Raw genomic sequence first — 24,400 nt, 5'->3', positions numbered from 1 at the left:
TCAACCTGGCGACTTATAAACAAGACACTTCGTTTGATGCTTTTACTTGTTGCTAGAAATCAGGTTCGCAGAAAATGCTGTTTACTAGTTAAATTTAGTAGGAATAACACGATCTGTGACGTAGGCTATAGTATACCCAATTATATGTACTTTAACTCCAAAATCTAAACTGAGAACGAAAAACATGATCGTGATCTAGAAATATTTATCAGTAGGAGAACAATAACAATATATTGTTATTGTTCTCCTACTAGTAATGATAATAGTATACTATTATTTATGCTACAACCAAGAGTGAACAGTGCGCCAAGAGTGAAAACGCAGTAACTTCCATATGGAAGTATGTTATCCATATGGAAGTATGTTAACATATGTTATGCTATTGAATTATTAATATTATTATTACGTTAATTATGAATATTATTAATCGTATTAATAATATTATTATTTAATAATAATAAAATTTTTGGTTTTTAAAAAAATTGAATGCTTATTCATTTGCTTCAGTACAATAAAAAGAAAAAAGTGCAGACTTTTTATAATCTCTAAATTTGGTATTTAAAAGAAATCAGAACATGGATCACACATATTTTTAGTAAATTTCATTATTAATTTATTTATTTAATATTACTATTATTATTTATTTATTATTATTTTTTTTTTGGGGGGGGGGAATGTCTAATTGTAAAAACTACAGTTGAAGACCGCAATACAAAAATTAAAAAGTTTTGTCAAAAAAAAAAAAAAAAGAAACTTTTAGTAACAAATTACATTAATCACCGAAACTGACTTTAAAGTAAGCAATTACGCTGTTGGTGAAAACAGAAAAAGTTTGAAACTTATAAATTTGAATAAAGTTATTAAATTTTTTCTTTTCTTTCTTTTTTCTTTTTTTTTTTTTTGTATTTTTATGCTTGAATCCTCTATTAAGAAACATTTAAAACATCATTTCTCGGATAAAATGTATAAATGGAACGGTTAAGTAGAAAAAATTTAGCCTTCAAAGAATCCTTATCATATTTTTTTGCCAAAAAACATTAAGAAAACTTTTAATAATTGAAATCTATATAAATTCAGATAACTAAAACAATATAAACGCTAAAAAAAATTATTTATTAATTTTTGAATTTATTAGCATTTTTTACTTTTTTATTTAATTTATTTTTAATATTAAAAAAAAATGTGGATAAAAATAAAACATTATTTGAAGTAAATCTTTATTAAAACAAATTAACCTTAGAATACATAATTTTATTAATGTTGTTTGAGAAAGAAAAAAATACGTTGCTTAAAAAAAAAAATTTGTTTTTCAAAATAAATTTCAATGTATGTTGAAACTTAAAATAATTTTATTGGCGTTTTTCTTGAAAGTCAAATTACAAAGCAAAAAGCAACCCATTCAGTATAAACTTAGGAATTAAACTCCAGGCCGTCACCGAAGGACACTTGCCATAGTTTGCTTTTCGTGACGCTTCACATTATAAGGAAATAATCATCAACGTTTCTTTAATATATAAAAAAATTTCCAAAACGGCTTTAATAAAACCTTTAGTTCTTTCAAATACAATGCATCTTTACTAGAAATGATTGACATTCCACTATTCTTATAAATTGTACTTGAGCAGACTGCTTTTGACCATAGCTCGTAGATTAAATTACGTAAGCTCTACCGTACTTTAAAGTTGGAAATGTTATAACTTCCTAAATTATAAATTTATTTTGAAAAATATTTATAAATATTAAATCAAAGGCATTTTCTTCTTAGTTGAGAATATTTATGATAGTTAAGAAACTTGCTTTAGAAATCTTAATTTTCATCAAAATTTTTAATTTGCCAAATTCTTTTCTATAAAGATTCGTGCAAATAAGATACTATTCAAATCATTACATTACAACTGACAGATCATGCTTGAAAATATTTAAAATGAATAGTTTTATATGAATGCTACTTTTTTGACAGGTAATGATGATTTGGTGGTTTATGATGATAATGATTTGACAGGTAATTGTTGATGAATTGAATTGCTTTAGTAGGGAACTGCCTTAGAGGTGATGAATTGTCCCTAAAGGACATAATGGTTCAAGGGGCTTAGAACTTTGGAATGAGTTTAAGTAGGAACATATATAAATTACACTATTATCCTCTACAGGTTGATGGTCAGGTCTTTACTATGTGAAATGACTGGCTGCTCTATTATCAGGTGTTCCAATTCATATTCAATCGATTGTAAGGCAGAACACAAATAACATAAGATTTCTATTCACGTCTGTCAAGCTATATGACTTTAAAATACAATGAAGGCAAAATGAAACATAAGATTTTCTAAATTCTAAATGGAAATAAATGTGTAAGTCCCTACCACCCTGTCAGTTCTCAAGAAATTCTTCCCCCAGACACGTGTGCTGAATGTGGGAAAGTAAAAAACTTAAATGTGTTAGAAGTAATCAGCCTTATGTTTGCGTACACTGTGGATGGAAAAATCATCTGGGACCTTTATATTCTTAGAACAAAGACTAAACAATAACAATAGGTACACTATATAGTATAACAATGACATATTCTGCATTTTAATGCCATTGAAAACCATTGAATGAGTGACACACATCGATACTAGCATAGAATTTTTAACATGAGAGATAATTGATTGTTTAAGATTTGCATGACATTTATTAATTCAAGTTTATGCTCCAAATTAAACTAAGGATGCTTTGAATTATATTTTTAAAAAAAAGAAATAATTTTTTTATTAATTTGGGTATGGATAAAAATTGCACATAATATTAATTTTCGTACGTAATTTTATTTGCTAGTCTAAAGCATCTTGACAAGTAGGCCGGATTTTCATAAGCGTGCGCATGTATTTTTAGGAAATTGTTCCGGCATGTTAAATTCAGATTACATTTCAGTTTTGCTTAAAAATGCAATTTTAGTTATTTTTAGTGTCATACAAACATCATAATTTGACATTTAGAAATAATTCATTTCATGAAACAGACACGTTTAACTTTATTGAAAACAAATTTTCTAAGCAATTTAAAATTATTATTATGCATACGTAAATTTTATTTAAAATGATTTAAAAGGATCATTATATGTTATCCACATTTAAAAGACATGAAAAAAAAGTGGCTTCTAATTCTATTTTATTTTAACGCATATTAAAAATAATATTACTTCAAATATAGCATAATATATTTGATTATGAAAACTTATGATTAAACAAAATGTTTTTTAAAAAAAGGGAATGAAATAATAGTAATTTTTTGATAACAACTCTAGCAACTCTTTGTTCAAGTCATAAACACTTATTGAGTTTCCTTAGAATGTTCCTATATTCTCTTTTAATCGTATTTTTGAATCTTGAGATTTTAAAACGGAAAGCAAATAAAACAATTTTATTTAGTTAAAGAAAACTCCGTTAACCAATCATAGTGATTGGATTGCAGTCAACTTAATTTTTTTCACTTCAGAAAAAATTATCCAAAATATATTTCATGAATATTTTTAAAAATGTCTTGTGTAACAAAATAAATATTCTCTTCCTTTTGTCTGTACTGACCATTCAAACTAAATGCAGCCTTTTTTTTCACCCATTTTAAAAGTTTTTATTCTTTTGACGCAGTTGGAATACCGGTGTTCCTTTTATATATTTTTATTCTGACTTTCTAATTACAAACAAAAATATACTTTGAATAATCTTAATTATTAAAAACAGTCTAATAAATTATAATATAGACTATATTCTAACTAAAAAGCCTATTAGATTATTGGAATTTTATTTCTGCTGAAAAAAAAATTACAAAAAAAAGTAGATTGAAATTTTTTTTTTAAAAATTCATATTCAAAATTGATTTTGTATATAAAGAAATTTGAACCAGGAATAACTGTTTCTATTAAATCTAAATAACTGCAAATTTAAAAAATTATTGTTTGGAAGTTAGCCTTGTTTAGAAAATTTCACCTTTGACGCAAAAAAAAAGACACATGTGTCCCATGCTGTATTTCATAACCCCACAATATTGAAATGCTAAAGTATAATGTTTTCAACTTATATTGACCTAAATTAATACAAAATAATGTAAAAATATGTTAAATAAATGTTCTGCGACAAGTAAAAGCAAAGAATTGATTTATCATATTTTAGTTAACTCTATCAGAATTTGAGAATTAAAGAAACATTTTTGGATGATTTTCGCATTGAATAAAAATATAATTATCAGACCTTATTGAATGTCAGCGAAAGGTTTTTTCTTTCAACCGAATTTTTAAATTCAAATTAGTTATATTTGCCATTAAAATCAGAGAGAGAGAGAAAATGACAGGCCTTTAATAAGCAAGAGAATTTTCTGCTGTCTCACTTGAATACTCTCATATCGTTTTTCACAAAATAATAATGCGTTTTCTAACTTTATTCCAAAAATAAAAGCAAATTACAATTAAACATTAAATTCTTCTTCTATTAGGTAGAAACATTTCAGTTTGTAGCACAATATTTGAACATATGGTTTGTAGAAACATTTTCAAAAATTATATTTGCATACATATAAATTTCGAAAATTATATATATCTTTGTAGAGATATATAATTTTCTAAAACTTTTAAGACCTATGTTTTAAAATTTTTGAGTAAATACTTTCAAAGTGTTTAGCACCAATTAAAATTAAATTTATTATTTTTTCTATTAATCAAGATATTGTTAGAGTAAAAAATCATTAGTTATTCAAGCCATTAATCGGCGCTAGATGTATTTCACAATAAAAAGTTTCCCAAAAATGATTTTTGATCTATTTTCTGAAATAATTTTAATTTAAATGAGGTAGCATTTATTTATTTATTTTTTGAAAAAGGAGAAAGAGTAAAAAAAAATATTTGGGGGCCATGCGAAGATAAAAAATGAGAAAATGAACGTAATGGATTACTCAAACCTTTAGCGAGTTAATTATTATTTTATTGTTTATTTCGTATAAAATATGGGAAATATCTGTATAATATCATTCCAGTAGAAGGAGAAATGTATCTATTTAAATTTTTGATAAAAATATGCAACGAAGAAGAATTTTATCTTTTTATTTAGAACTATTTATTTCTAAAAAAGTTAGTTATATAATTTTGATAAAAATTTAAAAAACTATGGTCTGTTTGGATCAAAGTCAGTTTTTGGAACCCTAGAAAAAAGAATACTTAAAATTGCACAATTTATTATAATTTTTTATTTTCAATTGAAATATAACAGAAAAAAAAATAATTTTACTCAATAAATCTGGAAGAAAAATTATTATTTATTTCTGTATAGTTATGGTTTTCACGAAACTTTTACGTGGGGAGGTGAATCAAATTCTCCTTTCACTAGAGGGCAGGAGCGATAAAGGACAATTCTGGAACTGATATCTCTTCCCTCATGCGCGTCGGCAACCCTTGGACCAATCATTGGTGTTCAATAATCTGAACCATTTTCGTTTTTGGCTTCAGAGAGTGCAGTTTACTGATACATACTTTATGTGAGCGCCTGTGTTTCTTGATTTAAATATTCCTGAGTTTCCTGTCTTGATCTTCGACTTTTTATTGTGAAGTTTTTAGAAGATTTTTTAGATTTGTGGAGTGAGTGCATTTAATTTACATTTAATTTAATTGTTTTATGTTATTTTTATGATTGTTATAGTTTTTAAGTAGGATAAAATTGCACTTTAAAAACATGTTTTTTTTTTTTGTATTTAACTCTTTACTGTTTTTATGTGACAAATTAATGTGTTTTCAACACATTAATTTGTGATATATTTGTTGACAAATGAAACGTTAAATGCATAACACTTTAAATTTTCTTAAATGCGTGGAAATCTGTACTTTTATTATAATATTAAAAAAGAACTTTATTTAAGGAATTACGAAGGTTTTCTCGAGATAATTTTGAATTTAAGAATCTCCCTATTCTTTACATCAATATATAATTAAATATATATATAATTATTTTTCTAATCAATTATAATCAAAGAGAAAAAAATTGATTCAGAAATGAATTTTAAGTTAATTAAAATTACATAAAATATTTCATAAGTACGAATTTTCTTGACAAAGAAAATTTAGATTTTGATAATTTTTTTTTTTCATTTTTGAAGATTAGGAAATGAAATATTCTTAAATATTTTTTTTAAGCGTTTGATTTACAGTATTTACTTTTTGAACGTTAAAAGACTTTTGAAGTACTTTATTCATTAATTTTTTATATTATTTACTTATTTTTTTGATTATTTATTTTTTAAAGCTTGTAGAAATTTGGAAACATTTGTTAATTTCTTTTAGTTAAAGTGTAAAATGGTTAATATATTTGAGGTTAAGCAATTTGTACAAATTTCATGACGGCCATTTTTTTAAAGTGTAAAGTGTTGTTTATCGGAAAGAATCAATTTACTGACCTATTTTTCTCATTAAATATATTTAAGATAACTAGTTTTGTTTTTACTGCATAACTAGAACTACTTAATAACCATATATTTCCTGGACAGAGACAATAATAATATCTTCGTTAATAAGTATAAACTGCGTTTAACTTTGTCAGAAGCTCTTTTCATTTTCTCGTTTTCTATGTAATTTTACGGAGGGCTTTATTAGCATTAAAAACCTGCTCCTTCAGTGATTTATTAAAAAAAATTTTATCATAAGTTAATTTTTCAAAAATGCTTTGCTTTGATAAACTTTTACTAGGTTTATTTTTTTTTTGAGATAAAATTTGTTAATCGAGTAACAAACGCGTTAAGAAGGAAGAAGTAGATCGTCCAAAAACCACTCTTAAAGGAAGATTAGGTTAAAGCACAAAAAGGTGAGTTATGTTGAATTTACTTTAACACGACAGAAATAGGAAAGTGAAAGCTTTTGTAAATAGGAAAGCATGCTTTCTTCTGTAGTACTTCTGTTTTATATTTGTAATTAGTTTTGTTCCTCGCAATGCAGTTTGTGATTATGAGAAAGGGGGTGGGGTAGAATATACTGTTTAATTATATTTCCATTCCTCAATTTTTTTTTTAAAGCAATCTCCGACTACTTTTCAAGAAAGTGTTATTTTCTTTCTTTTGTCAGTGAAGGGCTAAATACAAGTTGTTTTAAATTATTGAAAAAGAAACAGCATTATTTTAATTGAATGCGGTTATTGCTTGCCTTGTAAGTTCCTCGAACTTTGTCTACAAATTATTTATTTCACATTTGTGTACTTGAATATATTTGATAGTTTTTTCTGAAATCGAAATAAATTGCGTCTTTTGTGCGCTGTATTTCCTTTACTAAGCTATTTTAAAGTTCCTTGAATAAAAAATTAACCCTAGCAAACGAGGTACAAAAAGCTATTTATATTAAAATACCCTCGCACTTTGTTGCCTATTGAAATATCATTTAATTTATTTTGCCATTGAGTATAAACATCATGTCTGATTCGATTGTGAGATTGATTGTTGATCAATGATTATGTTAGAAGTTCTCAGTATCTATATTGTTACTTGTGTTCTTTTATAATTTTTCGTTTTTAATTAAAAATTGTTGAGAGAAAAAAGGCAGTCTTTTTACTATATCTGTAAGTTAAGAATTTTATTTTAGTTTTAAATTAACATTTTTATAATCTCCCTTTGACTCTGTTTTTGTCAGGGTTGAGGTTTTTGATGTCCTTAAATGATTTTATTCAGGACTTGTAGAGCTCAGTCTTGCAATGTCCCAACATGACTGGAATTGTTTAATATCTATTGATTTGAAAATGAAACATTTTTCTCCAGTTGTGATAACTGTACCTATTTCCTTAAAAAAATTATGCTTATATATATATATATATATTTTTATTCTTAAATTTTAAATGTAAGACTTAAGAGACTGGGCAGCTCTGAGTAGCAAGGCACGTCAGCCAGAGGATTATTGTATCTATAAATATTACTTTAAATTTTTATTAAGCATTATTTATTAATTTACATTATTATTTATTAATTATCACCTCTAACAATTGAACTCACTATTGGTCTGTCTCATGCCTTCATTTTCCAATTTCTTAGTTTGAAGCTCTTAAGGTTCTATTGGTATTTAATAACTAATACGGAGCTGCTTTTCTTGTAGAAATCATATTTCAAAGACAAGAGTTCCAATCATAAATTGGAATTTAATCAGCAGGATTTTTTTTTTTTTTGGTACTTAATGGTAGGAATATTTTTTTCCCCCATTGACCATTTTAGTCAAACCCGATATTATCAAAAAGAGATAGCTTCTGCGTAATAACCACAAATATTATCATATTTATACTGTGTAATTCTTGACTGTGTGAGTTAGTTTTCTTTAGACAAGATACACCACGGTATTTCTCGAAGACACTTGAATTTGTATTTAAGCGAATTTATGCGCCGGAAAAGCTACAATTCTCATTTAAGCGCAATGATCTCATTTATGTTAGTATTTCAAGAAGTAAATGAAAATGAATGGTTAATGGATTTATTTTTAAATTTTTTCAAATGAACATATACTTTTCTAGAAAAATTCTTTGGTTCCAGACAGGATGGTAAAAAGTGTGGGTTTTTGCATCAGCTTTCACCATTGAGTTTCACCATCTTAATTTCACAGAATATGCTATTTAACAAAGATTTTCATATTTAACTTGTTATTTTATTGTGTCCTTTGTTTTGAATGAAGAAAAAGTAATCGAAGCACTTTCATTACATATATTTTGAATTTTTTATAATATTTTGACATTTTTGTATAAATATTTTTTTATATCCTTACTTTGAATTAAAACAAACGGAGTATTATTTTGGACTTGAGGTTTAAAAAGAAAGCGTTATTTGAGATTGATAAGAAAAACTCTAAAAGCCAATGTTGAAAAGTTATAATTAAATAGTTTCTTTTGTCTGATTTTTTCCATTGAACGAGAATTGAATTTGCGTTACTTTAATATATTTTTTGATGACAGGGACATTGGGACATGAAGGCCTCTTAGGGCACTCTTTAAATTCCTTTAACTGTATCTAGCATTCAAGGCTTATAATTGTAAAATAAAATTAAAATTTATTATTGTATTATACTTTCTAGACATTACTCTGAAAGAGGAAAGAAATTTGAGTCTTATTGATCTACAATCTGTACTGTTGCTGTTTGAGCTGTTGCTTGAATAAAGACTGTCAAGAACTTGATGATCCATAATGTCTGCTTGCCAAATTGAAAGCCTAGGAAATCGCAACATTGTGGAGTTTAAAGGTCTTCTCACATCTGTTGGACTCATAAAGAGAGCAGTTTTGCAGTACAGAAATCTGGATATAAGTTTAGGCTGTTCACTTCGAATAACAAATGTTCAAACAAAGGAAGGTAAGGATCATGGACTTTTTCATTTTTGTGTTATTCGTTAATATTAAACTTGTGCTTGGTTATGTTTATAAGTAATTAAGAGTTTATTTTTTCTAAAAAGGAATAAAAACTTTGCAATTATGATAATATAGGACAAGAAACCATAGCTAGAATTCACAAATGGATTAAATTAACATAATTTTATAATATACATGTTTTAGCATATTCTTACGTTAAAATATAGCAATGAAAAACATCACTTGTATTGTTTTCTGTGATATTGTTCTTTCAAAAATATAATTTTTATGCTATTTTAAATATAAATTATTGAATTAATTGATTTGTATTATTTCTAATTATTTATATCACATAATATTATTGTTTTTAAATAGTGTACTAAATAATATATTTGTAGGCCAATTTTTCAAATAAATTTAAATATATTTAACTTAAACTAAAATTTTTGAAAAATGCATATTATTTTATTGCGAAGAACTTTTTAGTTTATGTAATTGTTCTGTTTATGTTGGGTAGCAAAAATATTCTAATAAGATTACAAGGGATGTTGCATTTTGTTTTATACAATATCAAGGGATGTTGCTTTTTGTTTTATATAATATTTTAAAGTAAATTACCACATGATTGCATTGAAACTATTAAAGATTAGGGTTGAAATTTTTGTAAAACATTTATTTTTACTAATTTTTATTGGCTCCAATTTTTCAAATAAAATTTTTTATAAAATAATTAAAAAAAAAACTCTTATAAAATCCACCTGTATTGGTCCCTGGATACTGTCACAAATTTATCAAATATTATTCTGCATATCATGACGCTAAAAGTTATTGTGTTTAATATTATTTTCTAATATCACTTTTTTGTAATCTGTTTCAATAATTTGTTTTTAAAGAGGAAGTTCACTACTTTAAGGACATTGTTAGAATCTGTTCAGAAATGTTGATTATTTCGGAACTATCTAAAAACTCTATTTGACATATTTTGATTTCACTTTGAACTTTTTTTTGTTACTTGGAATCATTAATTTGGTATTTATCTAAATAATAATAATTAGTAATGTAAAAAATTAAGTTTCTGTCTTGTATCTTATTGCAGAGTATATCTCAGTGTATATGTCTTTTTCGTCTCACACTGTGTAAAATTGTGTAATATGCAGTACTTACTGTGTTGTATGTGCTTTGCAATATTGTATAGTATATAAGAAAAAAATAATAAATTGTATAAGTGATTGCAAAGGAATTGGAAAATTTTTTTTTAATTGTCTCCCACTATTTTGCACATATATCCAGATCCACATTTCTTTGAATATTTAATTAGTCCAATTACGGAAATTCAGAGATTTATTCAAGTGTTAAAAAATTCCCCAAAGGCAAAGGTTTTACACATTAATATAATGGTTTTTAATTTAATAGTATAAAATGTACAATAATGACACCTGTTTTCTTAGTAGTAAAGTTAATAAAAATCATTAATTTATTCTGTTTAGAAATAGCTTTTCTTCAATAACAAGCTTTAAGTTTAAAAGGAAAATTTTTTTCTTTCTTTTTTTTACATTTTGTTTAGTATTTGCTAATTAAAGATGGATGAATTAGTATTAACACATCATTTATAGTTACTTTATTATCACAGTAAAAGTACTCATGTACAATTTTGAAAGTAGTTGTTGTCTGTGATTTTTATCTTTATAGTATTTCAAGGCTTGATTTAAGTCCGAAACTCACTGAATGCACCAAAAACCAATTGATTAAAGTTGAATCATATCCAAACTTTTTTTTTATCACATCAAGTAAACTGTAATGAGAATTATTCATTTATGTTCCTGAAAAGTAGTGTTTTTTGTGCTCAATCATATGCTGAAAGGGTATTAGTCTTGCTAACTAATATTCACGTACGTGAAATAAGGGATAACATTTATTTCTGTTTTTAATATCAGTGCAAAAAGTCTTAATTTATTAAATTTATGTTTTATTTGACTTTCAAAAGTATGTTATGTATAATATATTTTTATTACAAAAAAATTACAAAAAATGTAACTGTACATAGCTAGATTGTACATTTTACATTATGTAGTTGTAATGATATTTTATGCTAAAATTTATGATCTAATAAAATGTCATTAGGCTCTATGTTGTGGCTTGATTTGATTTCTTTTAAAAACTTGCACACTGTTGAGTTTTAGAGTCATTCATTGCGAATAAATCTTTTGTTTGTATTAATTTATTTTTTCAATATTTAATTTTTTTTTGTTTAATTAGATAAGGTTTTTCTGTTTTGAATTATTTTATTTTTTATTTTGGCTGTGATTTATTCTCTTTGCTTCATTGGAGTTATAATTTAATTTATTGCCAATTTTTCTTTATGTTTACTTTTAAAATTTTGTTCTCAAACCTACCTATGTTTCATTTCTTAAATTTCTTTTAGTTTTTATGTAACTAAACTTTGTAATATATTAATTAAATTTTATTCATTTTCATTTGCTGATGCCAGTTTACGACGATGATAATGCAGTTATACCAAAAAATACCGCAATTCGTATTACGCGTGTTCCTGTCGCGAGTGCGTTGAAGAGAAATAGGTAAGTAATGCTGGTTTTTATTAATTTTTTTTGTTTAACTTTATGTAATTATGTACTAAATTGCTCAAAATATTATTAGTTTTTTTAATTAGTTTATAATTTAGGGTAATTTTTAAATTATGCTTGAAAGTATGTTATTTTTGCTATAGAGTATGTTCAGTAAAAAAAAAAAGAAAAATGTAGCATGGGGAGTAATGCTAAGGAAATAAAGTTTAGGATCAATAATATGCTATTCTCTTTTATTTTTTAATAGAGGTTAATTTTCTTTTTGTTTCACACTTGGAAACTTACGGCTTTAAATGATATTAAACAATAATTCTTTCATTTATTTTTTTAAAAATATATTTGGTAAAGTTTTTGTTTCACCGATTTTTTTATTTAAATATTTGATTAATTTTTTTAGCCAATATTGTATTGACAAGAAGAAGATGCTGGAAGATAATGTGGTTCCCGAGATTACTGATGATGTTCCCGAGGAATTATTGTGTAACACTTGCAACTCTCTTCTACAAGATGCAGTTTTAGCTCCTTGCTGTGCAAATAGTTTTTGTTATGAGTGTAAGTTTTTACAAAAGAAGTTTTTTTTTTTTTAAGAGCATTCATTTTTGAAATTTTTTTGTCTGTATGTATTGAAATTTCGTGCTAAATCCTAATTTGTTGTAATTGTTAATTATTTAATGGAATTAAGTACCGAAAAAAGATTCCTCTATTTAAGGATTTCTTTTATATTGGTTGGTTAAACTTCTCATCTTTTTAGTCTTTGGAAGTTAATTACAAATCCCTTGATGTTATATTTACTTTTTAGAGCATTTTATCCCTATTCCTTTAAAGCTTAGAATATGGTAAATTAGTGGTAAATATAATGGAAAGAGTTAGTTTACCTTTTAGGAGCTTATAATGTAGTTTTTGCTTTTCTTAAATTCCTCCCCCCCCCCCGTGTTTTTGAAACTAAAATATATACTCAATTATAAATATGTACTTGACTTAATTACTTTTACTTAATTTAATTGGTGGTAACCATTGATCTTGTTCTTAAACCAAGCCCCTATATATACTTTTTCTGAGTAATTCTTTGATTCAGGCAGATCTAATTTTTTAAGTTTTAATATTCAGGTGTTAACCCCACTTTTTTTTATTTTTAAATTGCATATATCTGCTCTGCAAAGTTTTGTACACGTAAATTTTTTACTTAAAGATATTTTTTACTAAGCAAAACTTTTTATAAATATTTGTTATTTTCTTTTCAGAAATTTGACATAATCATTATATTATAGAGAGATGTATTGAAGTAATAATTATAATTAAATACAGTTGCATTTAACTAGTTAATAATTATACTTAAAATGTTCTGTTTTGTAAAGTTTTAAAAACTCACATTCTTCAGATTAAGAATTTTACTAAGTAATAAAAAATTTTTTTATTTAATTTAATAGTGTTATAAAACTGTAGCAAGTGTTTTGTATGATATGTAATAGAATTTCTGTTCAGTAGGAAATTACATTTCATGCAAAAGTTTATGTTGTCATTCTCTGGGAAGGATAACTATGAAGTCTTTTTCTTTTTATACCGCCAGATGGCGCTCTTTTTAAATTTGTATATGTTTGTTTGCTTTTTGTTAATAAACTAATACTTTCTGTCTGAATCTCGATCCGCGGACTACAGTTGGCAGCACGGTTGTGGTTTTGAAAATTATGACGCAGTAGAAAGTTTCACGAAGTTTCGCTGTGATTTACATCGTTTGGGTCCAAAAATGAATCGGGATCTGCCGTGTATCCCACTGCTGAACAGTGAAAACTTTTACCAGTGGAGTATTAAAGTCAAGGCTTTGCTGACACTTAAGAAAATTGCTAATGTGCTAACCAAAGAAGCCCCCGTTGATCCGAAATTGCGGGAACAATGGACATTAAACAATGATGCAGTTGCATACATACAACTATCGCTGTCTGATGACCAAAGTCTTCAGTTCGCAAACGAAACTAATGCTAAAATTCTATGGGAAAAAATTCAAAGCACATTTACTGGTAAAACAGAAGATCGAAAAATCGATGCAAGGAACGAAGTAAAAAATCTTGAAATGAAAGAAAATGAAAATGTGTCAGACTATATTGCAAGATCACGTGGACTTCAAACAAAATGTTCGTCACTGGGTCTGAAAATTACAGAAAGAGAACTTGTATTTTATACTGTTAGAGGGTTACGAGGAAAGTTGTCCAAAATAAGGGAAATTCTGAAAACCCAACGCGAAAAACAAATGGAGGAAATTTTAGAAATACTGCGGGAAGAAGAAAACATCTTATTAAAATTAAAGAATGATATTCCTAGATGAACAGAAGCATTCGGAGTAAAATATAAATATGAAAATAGAAGCAAGAAAAAATGTTTCATCTGCCATAAAACGAATCACGGAAATAGCAGAAGACGGAAACGATTCACGGCAGCAGAAACGATTCACGGAAATAGCATTAAGACTGCTATTTCCGAAACAAGAACGAGAGAAATCAGAACCAAAGATCTCAAGAAAAAAGAACATTTACTAACTATAAATCGGGTATGAACGAAACCAAAAACAATAACGCTCATTGTGCATTTGAAAATCAAGATAAACATTCTAGTGAAAATTTTGCACTTGCTGCAGAACAAGAACAAAACCAAATAAATTCTAGTGCTACCAGTAAAAACAAAACTGTTTTCATTTTGGATTCTGGTGCTACTTCACACATGGTAAAAGATTTAAACTTTTTTGAAAACATTAATCATGCTAATGGAATAATACAATTAGCAGGTAAGAGGTCAAATTTAATTTCTAAAGGCATTGGCATCGTAAAAGCTACAACAACAGTTGATAATTGCAGTAAAAATCTAACAATATACGATGTAATATATGTACCAGATTTACGAAACAATTTAATTTCAGTATCTAAATTAATTGATAAAGGTTATAAAATAGAATCTAAAGGTAATGATATTTTGATTTTAACTAATGATAATCGCAGTGTTTTAAAAGCTGTAAAAGTAAACAATCGTTTTGAAATTCTAATGGAACCCTGTAATAACGTTTCACCTAACTTTTTTGATTATAATGATGTAAATAATTCTGAGTTAGAATGTAATGAAGTAAATAATTTGGATACTTATATTTGGCATAAAAGACTATGTCATTTAAATGGTTAAAATGCAAAATGTTATTGGCATAAATTTTAAAGTTTTTGAAAATTATCATTGTGAATCTTGTGATATAAGTAAAGTAACCCATAAAAGTCATCCAACAATTAATATTGCTCAAAGTAATTCTATATTAGAGTTAATTCATGCGGACCTAGCAGGCCCAATAAATTGTGATTCATTAGGGAATTCAAGATATTTTTTAGTACTAGTGGATGATTTTTCTGGGATGTACTTTTCTTATTTTTTGAAACATAAAAATGAAGTGTTTGAAATGTTTTGTATATTTAAAGAAAGGTATGAAAATTTAATGAATAAGAAAATCAAAAGATTCAGAACAGATAACGGTTTAGAATTTGCTAATAGCGAGATTGATAGTTTTCTAGAAAAATATGGGATCATACATGAAAAAACAGTACCGTATAATCCTTCGTCGAATGGACGTGCTGAGCGAGCCATAAAAGTATTTATTACTAGAAAGGGCTAGGACATTATTATATGAAAGTGAATTACCATTAAAATTCTGGGCTGAAGCGATAAATTTTAGCACTCACATTTCTAATCTAACACCGCGTAAAAATAAACAGAATCTTCCGATTGAAATATGGTCAGGAAAAGAACCTAAACTTAACTACTTAAAGGTATTTGGATGCGTCGTTTATTTTCATATACCTAAACAATTCCGAAATAAATTTGATATTCCGGGAAAACGTGGGATTTTCGTCGGTTATTCTAGAGAAAGGCGCGCTTATAGAATATATGATGTCGATAAAAAATATTGTAATTGAGGAGCGATCTGTTAAATATAACGAATCATTAAGAGGAAGTAAATTTCTGACAAAAAATGAATGTAGCATGTGGAACATTGAGGATTTGACCCAGTTTAATATATCTCAACAGCAAATCGAAACTGAAACCCAAAACTCCCCTCCACCCGAATCAAGGAGTGAACATTCTTTTTCTCATAAATCGTCTCAAGAAAGTACCGATTCGCATAACGAAAATAATCAAAATACTCCGACATTAAGACGACGTTCTGAAAGAATAAAAAATAAAATATCCGCCAACGCGAACTTAGCCTTGAAAGGATCATCTATTCCTCAAAATTGTGACCAAGCGATAAATAGAATAAATATTCCGAGTGGAAAACCGCAATGGAAAATGAACTTCTTTCGATGGAGAAACATAAGGTTTTCGAATTAATTGAGAGGCCTAAGAAGGAAAAAATAATAAAAAGTAAATGGTTGTACACAATTAAAAATAACGATAAAAACAACGAAAAATTTACAAAGCGCGACTGGTTGCAGCAGGGTTTAATCAAATAAAAAATTTTGATTATTCTGAATCATATTCACCTGTGGTAAATATTGAATCATTCAGGTTATTAAATGCTTTAGCAGCAAAATTGGATTTATTTGTTAAATTTTGTGATATTAAAACTGCTTATCTATATGGTGATATTGATGAGACTATATATATGGAAATACCTCCAGGTTTTGAAGATAAATATGGTAAAAATAAAGTGTGTAAATTAAATAAAAGTATTTATGGTCTACCTCAATCTGGTAGAAATTGGCATATAAAGTTATAAAATGAACTTAAAAAGATTGGTCTCACTCAACTTGCATCTGACAATTGCGTATTTACTAAAATTAATGATAATGATTTTTTTCGCAATTTGTGTATACGTAGATGATTTGGCAATATTTTCTAATAATTCGAAATTATTCAAGGATATCATTTCAAAACTTAATCAAACATCTGAATTAAAAGAAACAACTAATGATTCAAAATTTTTAGGCATTGAGATTTCAAAAAGAAAACGGAATTGGTTTATCTCAAACTCATGACATTGAATCTTTAATGAAAAAATATGGTTTGGAAAATTGTTAGAAAACAACTTCCATAACTAAAGGTGAAGATAGATGTTTTAATCCTACTGATGATTTAGTAGATCAGACTGATTATCAGGAAATCGTCGGTGAACTTTTATATTTAGCAAATAGAACCGGACCAGATATTGATTTTGTTACTAATTATTTATCACAATTCAATAAACGTCCTGAAAAGAGGCATTACGTTTTGGCTAAAAGAGTTTTGAAATATTTGAACAGTTCAAAAGATAGGATCTTGTTTTATGGTGAAGAATTTGGTTTTTTAAACTGTAGTGCGGATGTAAGTTGGGGCAATGCAGAAGGAGGAAAATCTTTTTCAGGTTGTGTAATTATGATAGGTAATTCTCTTATAACATGGAAAAGTAGAAAACAAAGATGTGTGGGACTATCAACATGTGAAGCTGAATTATTTGCTGCAGCTGACACAGCTCGAGAACTTATTGGATAATAAATATGTTAAATGAACTGAACTGTAAAAAATTTATTGATGCTCCTGTTACTATATTTTCTGATAACCAAGCAGCTATTGACTGGTTGAATAATAGTAAATCTTCTAACAAAACCAGGCTTGTAAACCTTAAACTTCATTTTGTGAGAGATATGATTGAAGATAAAATTTTAAAAACTGTTTACAAGAATACTAATGATAATATTTCTGATTTTTTAACTAAAGCTGTAACTTTTGAGAAGTTAAGTTTTTCTTTGGAAAAAATAAGTTTAATTTGAAATTTATATTAAGAGAATTAATATTTTTGATGTATATTGTTATTTGTGTTAAAAAGTAAAATCCTTCTCGCAGGGGGAGACTGTTGTCATTCCCTGGGAAGGATAGCTACGAAGTCTTTTTCTTTTTATACCGCCAGATGGCTCTCTTTTTAAATTTGTATATGTTTGTCTGCTTTTTGTTAATAAACTTTACTTTCTGTCTGAATCTCGATCCACGGACTACAGTTTATAACTACAAAACTTTTAGAGCTTGTTGCCCATTTATATTAATGATGTAATCTTTCTTTAATTATGTTAAAATTATCTGAAATGCTATATTTGATGTATTTAAAAGAGGTATGAGACTTTGTTTTACTTATTTACTTACATTTCATGGTCAACTCATATGAAAACCATTTACACAGGTTAGATGGTTTGAACTGTTATAACATGACTGAAACATTAATGTTAGTTCATTAGATTTCAGAATACTTGTTTTATACTTGTATAATGAACTTACTTTAAATGAATGTTTATTACAGGTGGTTATCTAGCATTTTCCAATTCAGAGTGCCCAGTTTGTCATGATTTTGAGGTTGCTAATTCGGATAATCTAATTCCATGTCTGTATTTACGAAAGGCTGTGCAAAATTTCAAGTCTTTAAACCAAGAGTTTTCTGAACTAAGTTCTAAATCTAAATTGCCTGAATTCAGAACTACTGTTGAATTTTTTAAAGCGATAGAAAAGACGCTTGAAACTGAGAAAAAGCCACTGGATGTTAAAGATTCCATAAAAAAGGATCCTACAACAGCTTTAAAGTTAGATAATAGGTAAGCATAATGATTTCTTTTGTTAATTGTGAATGTACTAATAATTGGGTTTATTTTCATTTTTAAAAATTTAATGCTTTGTCACAGAATTTTTATTAAAGATTTTTACAACTTTTTTAAAATTTTTATTATTTTAGGTCAAAATGAGTGAAAAATATTCTATTTATCATTTTAATAATTTATGTTAATAATATATAAAATAGACACATGTGTCCTATCTCCAGAGGGTTAACAAAACGTAAATTTCAGATATTTGAAATATTTTTAAATGGTAAAATTTACTTTCCACCTTGATGTGCTTAGCTGACGGTAGTTAGATAAGCTGTTTTTGTGAAACCATTGGAAATAAAAAGTTGCTTATTCTAGTACTTTAGAAAATTTCTTAGACTTTTTTTTTATGCTTTTATGTTAGTTTTTCCTTTTCATTCTTTTTATTGATGTTTTAATTTTCTTCTTCTTTTTTTTAGCTGTCAAGAGTTTGGAAATTCAATAGCAGATGAATCTTCTTGTGATGGAATACAATCTGGCAGGAAGATTGAGACTATTATTACTTCAAGATGTACATATGGACAAGTAAGAGAATATTATTTTCATTAATGAACTTAAAAATTCAATTTTAAATGTTTCAATATTTTCAACTAATGCATATTTACTTTACTCTTGAGTTTTAAGCTCTTATGAGCAGTGTTGTTGAGTTCGTTTTTTGCCCTTAATATTTACTATCGGTAATTTCACAAAAAATTCTAGTATAGGAATAAGGATCTTTCTTTGAGTATTTTAAACTATATTTGAATTTTCTTTTTCGCCATTTCAAATAATACTTCGAGAAATCTTTTCAATAGTTCTTTTCTTAAATGTTCAATTATTAACATGAATTCTAAATTTTTTGTATGAATGTCATGCTGTTTTAGGTGCCTGAATTAATTGCTGCTTAAGTATTTTTTTTTGAATGTCAAGCTATTTTTTTAAGAAGTTGCTTTTTTTTTTATTTTAAGATTCAAGATTAAGATTAAGTAAGTTTTTTTGTTGTAAGATTCTGATATTTGATTTTATTAAAATTTTTAGCAATAACTGTAAATAATTAAAATAAGTTTTAATATGGATTCTTTAAGAAAAATTGTGAGGCTTTGATTTGTATTTCTAAGTAAAGTTTTTGATGCATTTGATATATCCTTGCTTATGATGTTTGGTATAATTAATTTAACTAATTTGTTAGAAGAATTTAAATATTTTTCTGCATCTTTAGGTGTGTAAAGTATTCTAATAACTTATTTTCTTTCTTTTTCTTCAGAGGCCAACTCGAGATTCCTATTTTGATGATTATTCTTATTGTGGTAAGTTCCTGATTTCTAAAAAAAACTTTCAAATATTTAGATTAAATGTAATACGTAACTCGTAACAGTATTTATTTTATACCTCAGTGTTAATTTTAGTGTTTTGATCTGTTTTTATGTAAACTCTAAAGCTATTTAACTATTAAAAAGTATTAGTTTTATTAATTAAAAAAAAGTAGATTTTACTTGACTTTCTATTTAGCATTGTTTTTAATACGTTTTCAGGTTTTTGTTACAAACATTGTAAGGCATATTGATTCTTTTACGATGTTTCACGTGTGATCCAATTCAAATTTTTATATTTATTTTCTCCAGAAATTAATTTTTCAGGATGTTACTGATTGTTTACCTGTTGCTTGCATTTTTTAACTTTTGATTTCTATTATATTTTTATTCTTTTTTTTCCCCAGATACATCTGATGACGTTTCATATCTTGAAGCAGAACCATTGCCACCAGGAGTAGAACCTTTGCCTTGCCAAATTCCGACTTACTTGGGTTGTCGTTATGAAGTGCATGATTCTGCAGTCGCTTTTAACGTGAATGAAAGGTAACTTTATTTAATGTGTTCTTTATTTCTTTTCATAATTTTTCAAAAATATCATTCATGCTTTTTTTTTAATTTGTAATTGCTCTTGTTAACACGCCTTGTTAATAAACAAGAATTAGAAGACTGATTGATTGAAAATATTAACCTGTTTGTTAAAATACTGTAACTCTTTTGGCCAATCCACAATTCGAGGGTTTGTTAAGGAATTTTAATTGAGTAACATTGTATGAGTAAGGTTATAATTTCAAATACGATATTTTATATCTTTTTTATTAAAACCATTTGAGGTGTATAGATTAGTTATGAAATCTAGTGTGATTGTGGATTTTATAAACGTTCTTATCAGTACAATTAACTTGTTCTTACCAGCTTGTGATGACTTATTTTCCCGGGAATTTTTAGTAACTAGTTTAAATTTAGTAATTGAATTTAAAACATGAAATATATTCCCTATCAATTAGACATGTTTAGAACAAAATTGCTAAATTAGGTATTAATTTAATGATTGAATTGGGGATTTAAATATTTTTTTTTTGTGAAATAAAATGATTACCTAACTTGCAGGAAATAAAGTCTGTACAACAAGCATGGATTTTATTTCAGTGTAAATTTTTTACTTTTTACTACTCAGTGACTCATCATTAGATGTCAAAAGTTATCTACTACATCAATATTGTTTTATCCCCATTTATCCATATTTTAATTATCTTTTACATGAAAACTAAGCACTTACATTAGTTAGGCTGAGTAAAATCTTAAGTTTAAAATCAAAGAATTGTGTTACTTCATTTATTATTAATAAATGCATAATGTATGTTTTTTTTTCCTTTTGGTGTTCTCGGACCACAGAGTCATAATTCATTTATTACATTTTTGTTAATATTGATGCATTAATAAAGCTTACCATATTTATTATTTAAAATCAAAGCCAATAAATAGAGCTTTCATAAACCGAACAATCACGTGTATCATTTCTTAGTTGTTCTTGAAAATTCGTAACATCTTATGTCTAAAAGTTCAAAGTGGGGGCCACTGAGACTTTTATTTTTAACTATTGTAGTTTTTGTGTAAAGACTGTGTATCTGTTTCTTTTTTTTTACAAGCAAAGAAGTTTGTTGTTTTAAACTTATAATTTTTTTTTCTCTTTATGTGTTTTAGGAGTATCAATTATGATTTGGAAACTTTGAATCGTAAAAAATATGACAGAAACCATTATGGAGAGGAATTACCTCGCAATAAAAGTAGAAGCTCTGGTCATCCTAGTTATGAACACGTGTTGTCATCTTCTTCTAAATCTTTGTCTGACTCAACTAGTGAAAAATCGCCAGATTATCCTACAATTCTCCCTGGAATATCAAAAATACATTCACATTCCGATTATCACTCTTCCACCAGCACAGAACACCGATCTAGTCGGAGATCAGCCAAACGATCAAGATCTTCCAAGTCTCGTCCACGAAAGAGATCCTCTTCTTCCAGAAGATGCTGGAAATCTTCTAATTCTGATTCTCGATCTTCTACCGACAAAGAGTTTATACAATCTAGGAAGAAGTCAACCAAGCGAACCAGGTGTCATCTTGGAAGGAGATCGTCTTCTCCCAAAGAACACTGTAGATCTTCTCACCGGTGGGTTTCGTATTCCAGAAATCTCCCTTGTTTTTCTTCTGATTCTGGAAAGTTCTCTTATCCTCCCCAGGTTGTTGGTTCTGATAAAGGAGACATTGTTCAGAAAGAAGAGATGTTCCGTAAGAAGCACATAGGTGAAAAGGAAGTGCATATTGAACAAAATAAGTCTTTGTATCAGAAAAAGCCTCGTTTTGAAGCACAATGCTCCAGCATATTCTCTAAGCCTATTGATACAAAAATGTCTCTCGACAATTTTGAACCAGATTATGAGCCGGAAGATATTGTCATGAAGGCGTCTGAAAGAAGAAGTGTTTTCCAGGAACATAGTGACAAAAGAATAAAATTGGAAGAAAATGGATGCTATGTCAGCAAAAGAGTTTCTTGTATCAAATCTTCTCCGGATGAAGAATGTTCAAGTTCTGATAAAGAAAATGCTTATAAAATTAAAAAATCATGTCACAAAAAGCGTAAGAGTGTTCATTTGAAGAAAAAAAGTCACAAATCAAAAAGAGAATGAAAAAAAAATTGTACCTATTTTGATCTGTTGAAATGAATCTGTTGAATTAAAAAAATTGTGATGTCTCTATTTTCTTCAAAATGTGATATTTATATATTTTGTATACTAGTCTGCTTTTAACAGTTATGTAAATTAGTGTGCTAAAATCTAATTGATTCAGTAAATGACACAGAATGAGCTTTTATTAAAATTCTCTTGTTTTTTCATTTTTTTCTTCATTTAGAGAATACATCTTTAAATGTAATATTTTATAATGTGATAAATTGACCATTCCTGTTTTGAGTATGCAGGAATTCACCATTGGAAATATTTTTTTTTTACTTGATTTTGTTTTAATGTTGTTTTTTTAAAATACAATATTTTAGTGTTTTGCGTACTTGTCTATGCTTAAAGTTTTTGCAGAAAGTGACAATGAACAAATTTTTGTTTGACTATTAAAATTATGTTATATTTGATTTCTTTTTTAATTTGTATATTTTCAAATGTAATTTTTCATAAAATGATTATTTGACAATTACTGTATTAGTATGCAGCAAATGACGATGAACATTTAATTTTTGTTCAGATTGTCAAAACTCTGCCGTAACTGATAAAATTAATATTAACTATTTTAAATTAAAATTTTTGTATTTTAAAGTCCTTATTATTTTATGTATATTATAAATAATGCACACCCTGAAGTCAGTATAACGTTGCATAGTATTTTTCTTACTTATTGAATGTTGTTTTCTAAATAATATCATATGTATTTTAAAGTCATATGTAACTGTATTTTAAAGTTATTGTTATTTTATGTTCATTCTAGATAATGTACAAAGTCAGTATAAGTTACCCGAAAGTCAGTATAAGTTACTTTTAATTGCATAATACGGAACATATTCATTTTTTTATTGTATTTTTTTTGTTATTCTAATCTGTTTAGAAATCATTGTGTTTTCGTTTGTAATTATTGATGTATACTTATGTTAGGATTAACTCAATGTTTTAATTGTTTGATTAGCTGCTGCTATAGATTTTTTTTTATTTTATGTACAATACATTTTTTTGTTCTTTATCCTGTAACATATTTTTTTAAATGGAGAAAAATTGTATTATATATTTCGAAATACATATTTATGAACGTTGCTAATTCAGTAATTGTATATTGTTACTATTTTTCATACTGTGCTTTATTTTTGGAAAGAATCTTTGTTTTTTATTTACAATATTTTTTAAAAACTTGTGATATTTTTAAAACTTTGTTCAATAAAATAACTGTGTAAATTTTAATTTTTTGTATTGTTTTATTTATAATTATAAACATTTATATTTCAATAAAAGGAAATGCTTCTTAAAGGACAATTTATGTCAAATCGAAAGAGCAGAACATATTATATTTTTTTATAAGGTTTATAAATTTTTGAACTACAAGTGTTCAATCGTTATTTTGATACAATTAGCAGGAATCTATTTCAATGGTGTTTTAGAAAGATTTTTAACATTGTCTCACTCAATCTTTTTTTTTTAAAACAAGTTTTATCCATACAATTTCTATAGATATATCTAGTTTATCTTTAGCTTTGTAATGTGTATCTTATCTAATCTACCCATTTCATTTTCTTTCAGAAGAAACAATTTTCATTTTCCTTATCAATTACTAAATTATTATTACAGGGAGGAACTATAACAATTAATGAAGTGTTGCCGTTAATTTTGTTAGGAATTGTTGTCTAAATAAGAATAAATGATAATTAATCTTTTTAAACTGTGAAATTTTAGTAATGTCTTAAAAATTCTATGATTCTTTTTCAATTTGGAATTTAACGTTAGATTTATTTAGGTGAAGAAATTTATAAAATATTTGAACTTATTCTCATCACAAACACACGAAAAAATATTTCAAATTCT

The 24,400-nt window shown here is 26.7% G+C and overlaps 1 protein-coding gene across 5 annotated transcripts; it reads left to right on the top strand.

The window, feature by feature from the left end:
- The first annotated feature begins 5,445 nt into the window (after nucleotides 1–5,445).
- LOC147807301 (uncharacterized) lies at nucleotides 5,446–23,718 on the top strand. 5 transcript variants are annotated; one of them, XM_087168231.1, is made up of 9 exons: nucleotides 5,446–5,599; nucleotides 9,050–9,322; nucleotides 11,807–11,894; nucleotides 12,298–12,452; nucleotides 18,199–18,487; nucleotides 18,955–19,060; nucleotides 19,779–19,821; nucleotides 20,232–20,370; nucleotides 21,529–23,715. In XM_087168231.1, the coding sequence occupies exons 2-9, from the start codon at nucleotides 9,160–9,162 to the stop codon at nucleotides 22,511–22,513; spliced, it is 1,968 nt and encodes a 655-aa protein (XP_087024357.1). In that variant the 5' UTR covers nucleotides 5,446–5,599; nucleotides 9,050–9,159; the 3' UTR covers nucleotides 22,514–23,715. The 5 variants fall into 5 exon arrangements, with proteins under 5 accessions (XP_087024357.1, XP_087024360.1, XP_087024361.1 ...); XM_087168232.1 differs by lacking the exon at nucleotides 5,446–5,599 and adding an exon at nucleotides 6,770–7,153; XM_087168233.1 differs by lacking the exon at nucleotides 5,446–5,599 and adding an exon at nucleotides 7,425–7,559.
- Nucleotides 23,719–24,400: the final 682 nt, after the last annotated feature.

Source organism: Parasteatoda tepidariorum, chromosome 7, assembly GCF_982258835.1.
Source record: "Parasteatoda tepidariorum strain Cologne lab strain chromosome 7, Ptep-v5.0, whole genome shotgun sequence".
In the NCBI taxonomy this organism is placed as follows: Eukaryota; Metazoa; Arthropoda; class Arachnida; order Araneae; family Theridiidae; genus Parasteatoda; species Parasteatoda tepidariorum.
This window is presented reverse-complemented; position numbering and strand designations above follow the sequence as displayed.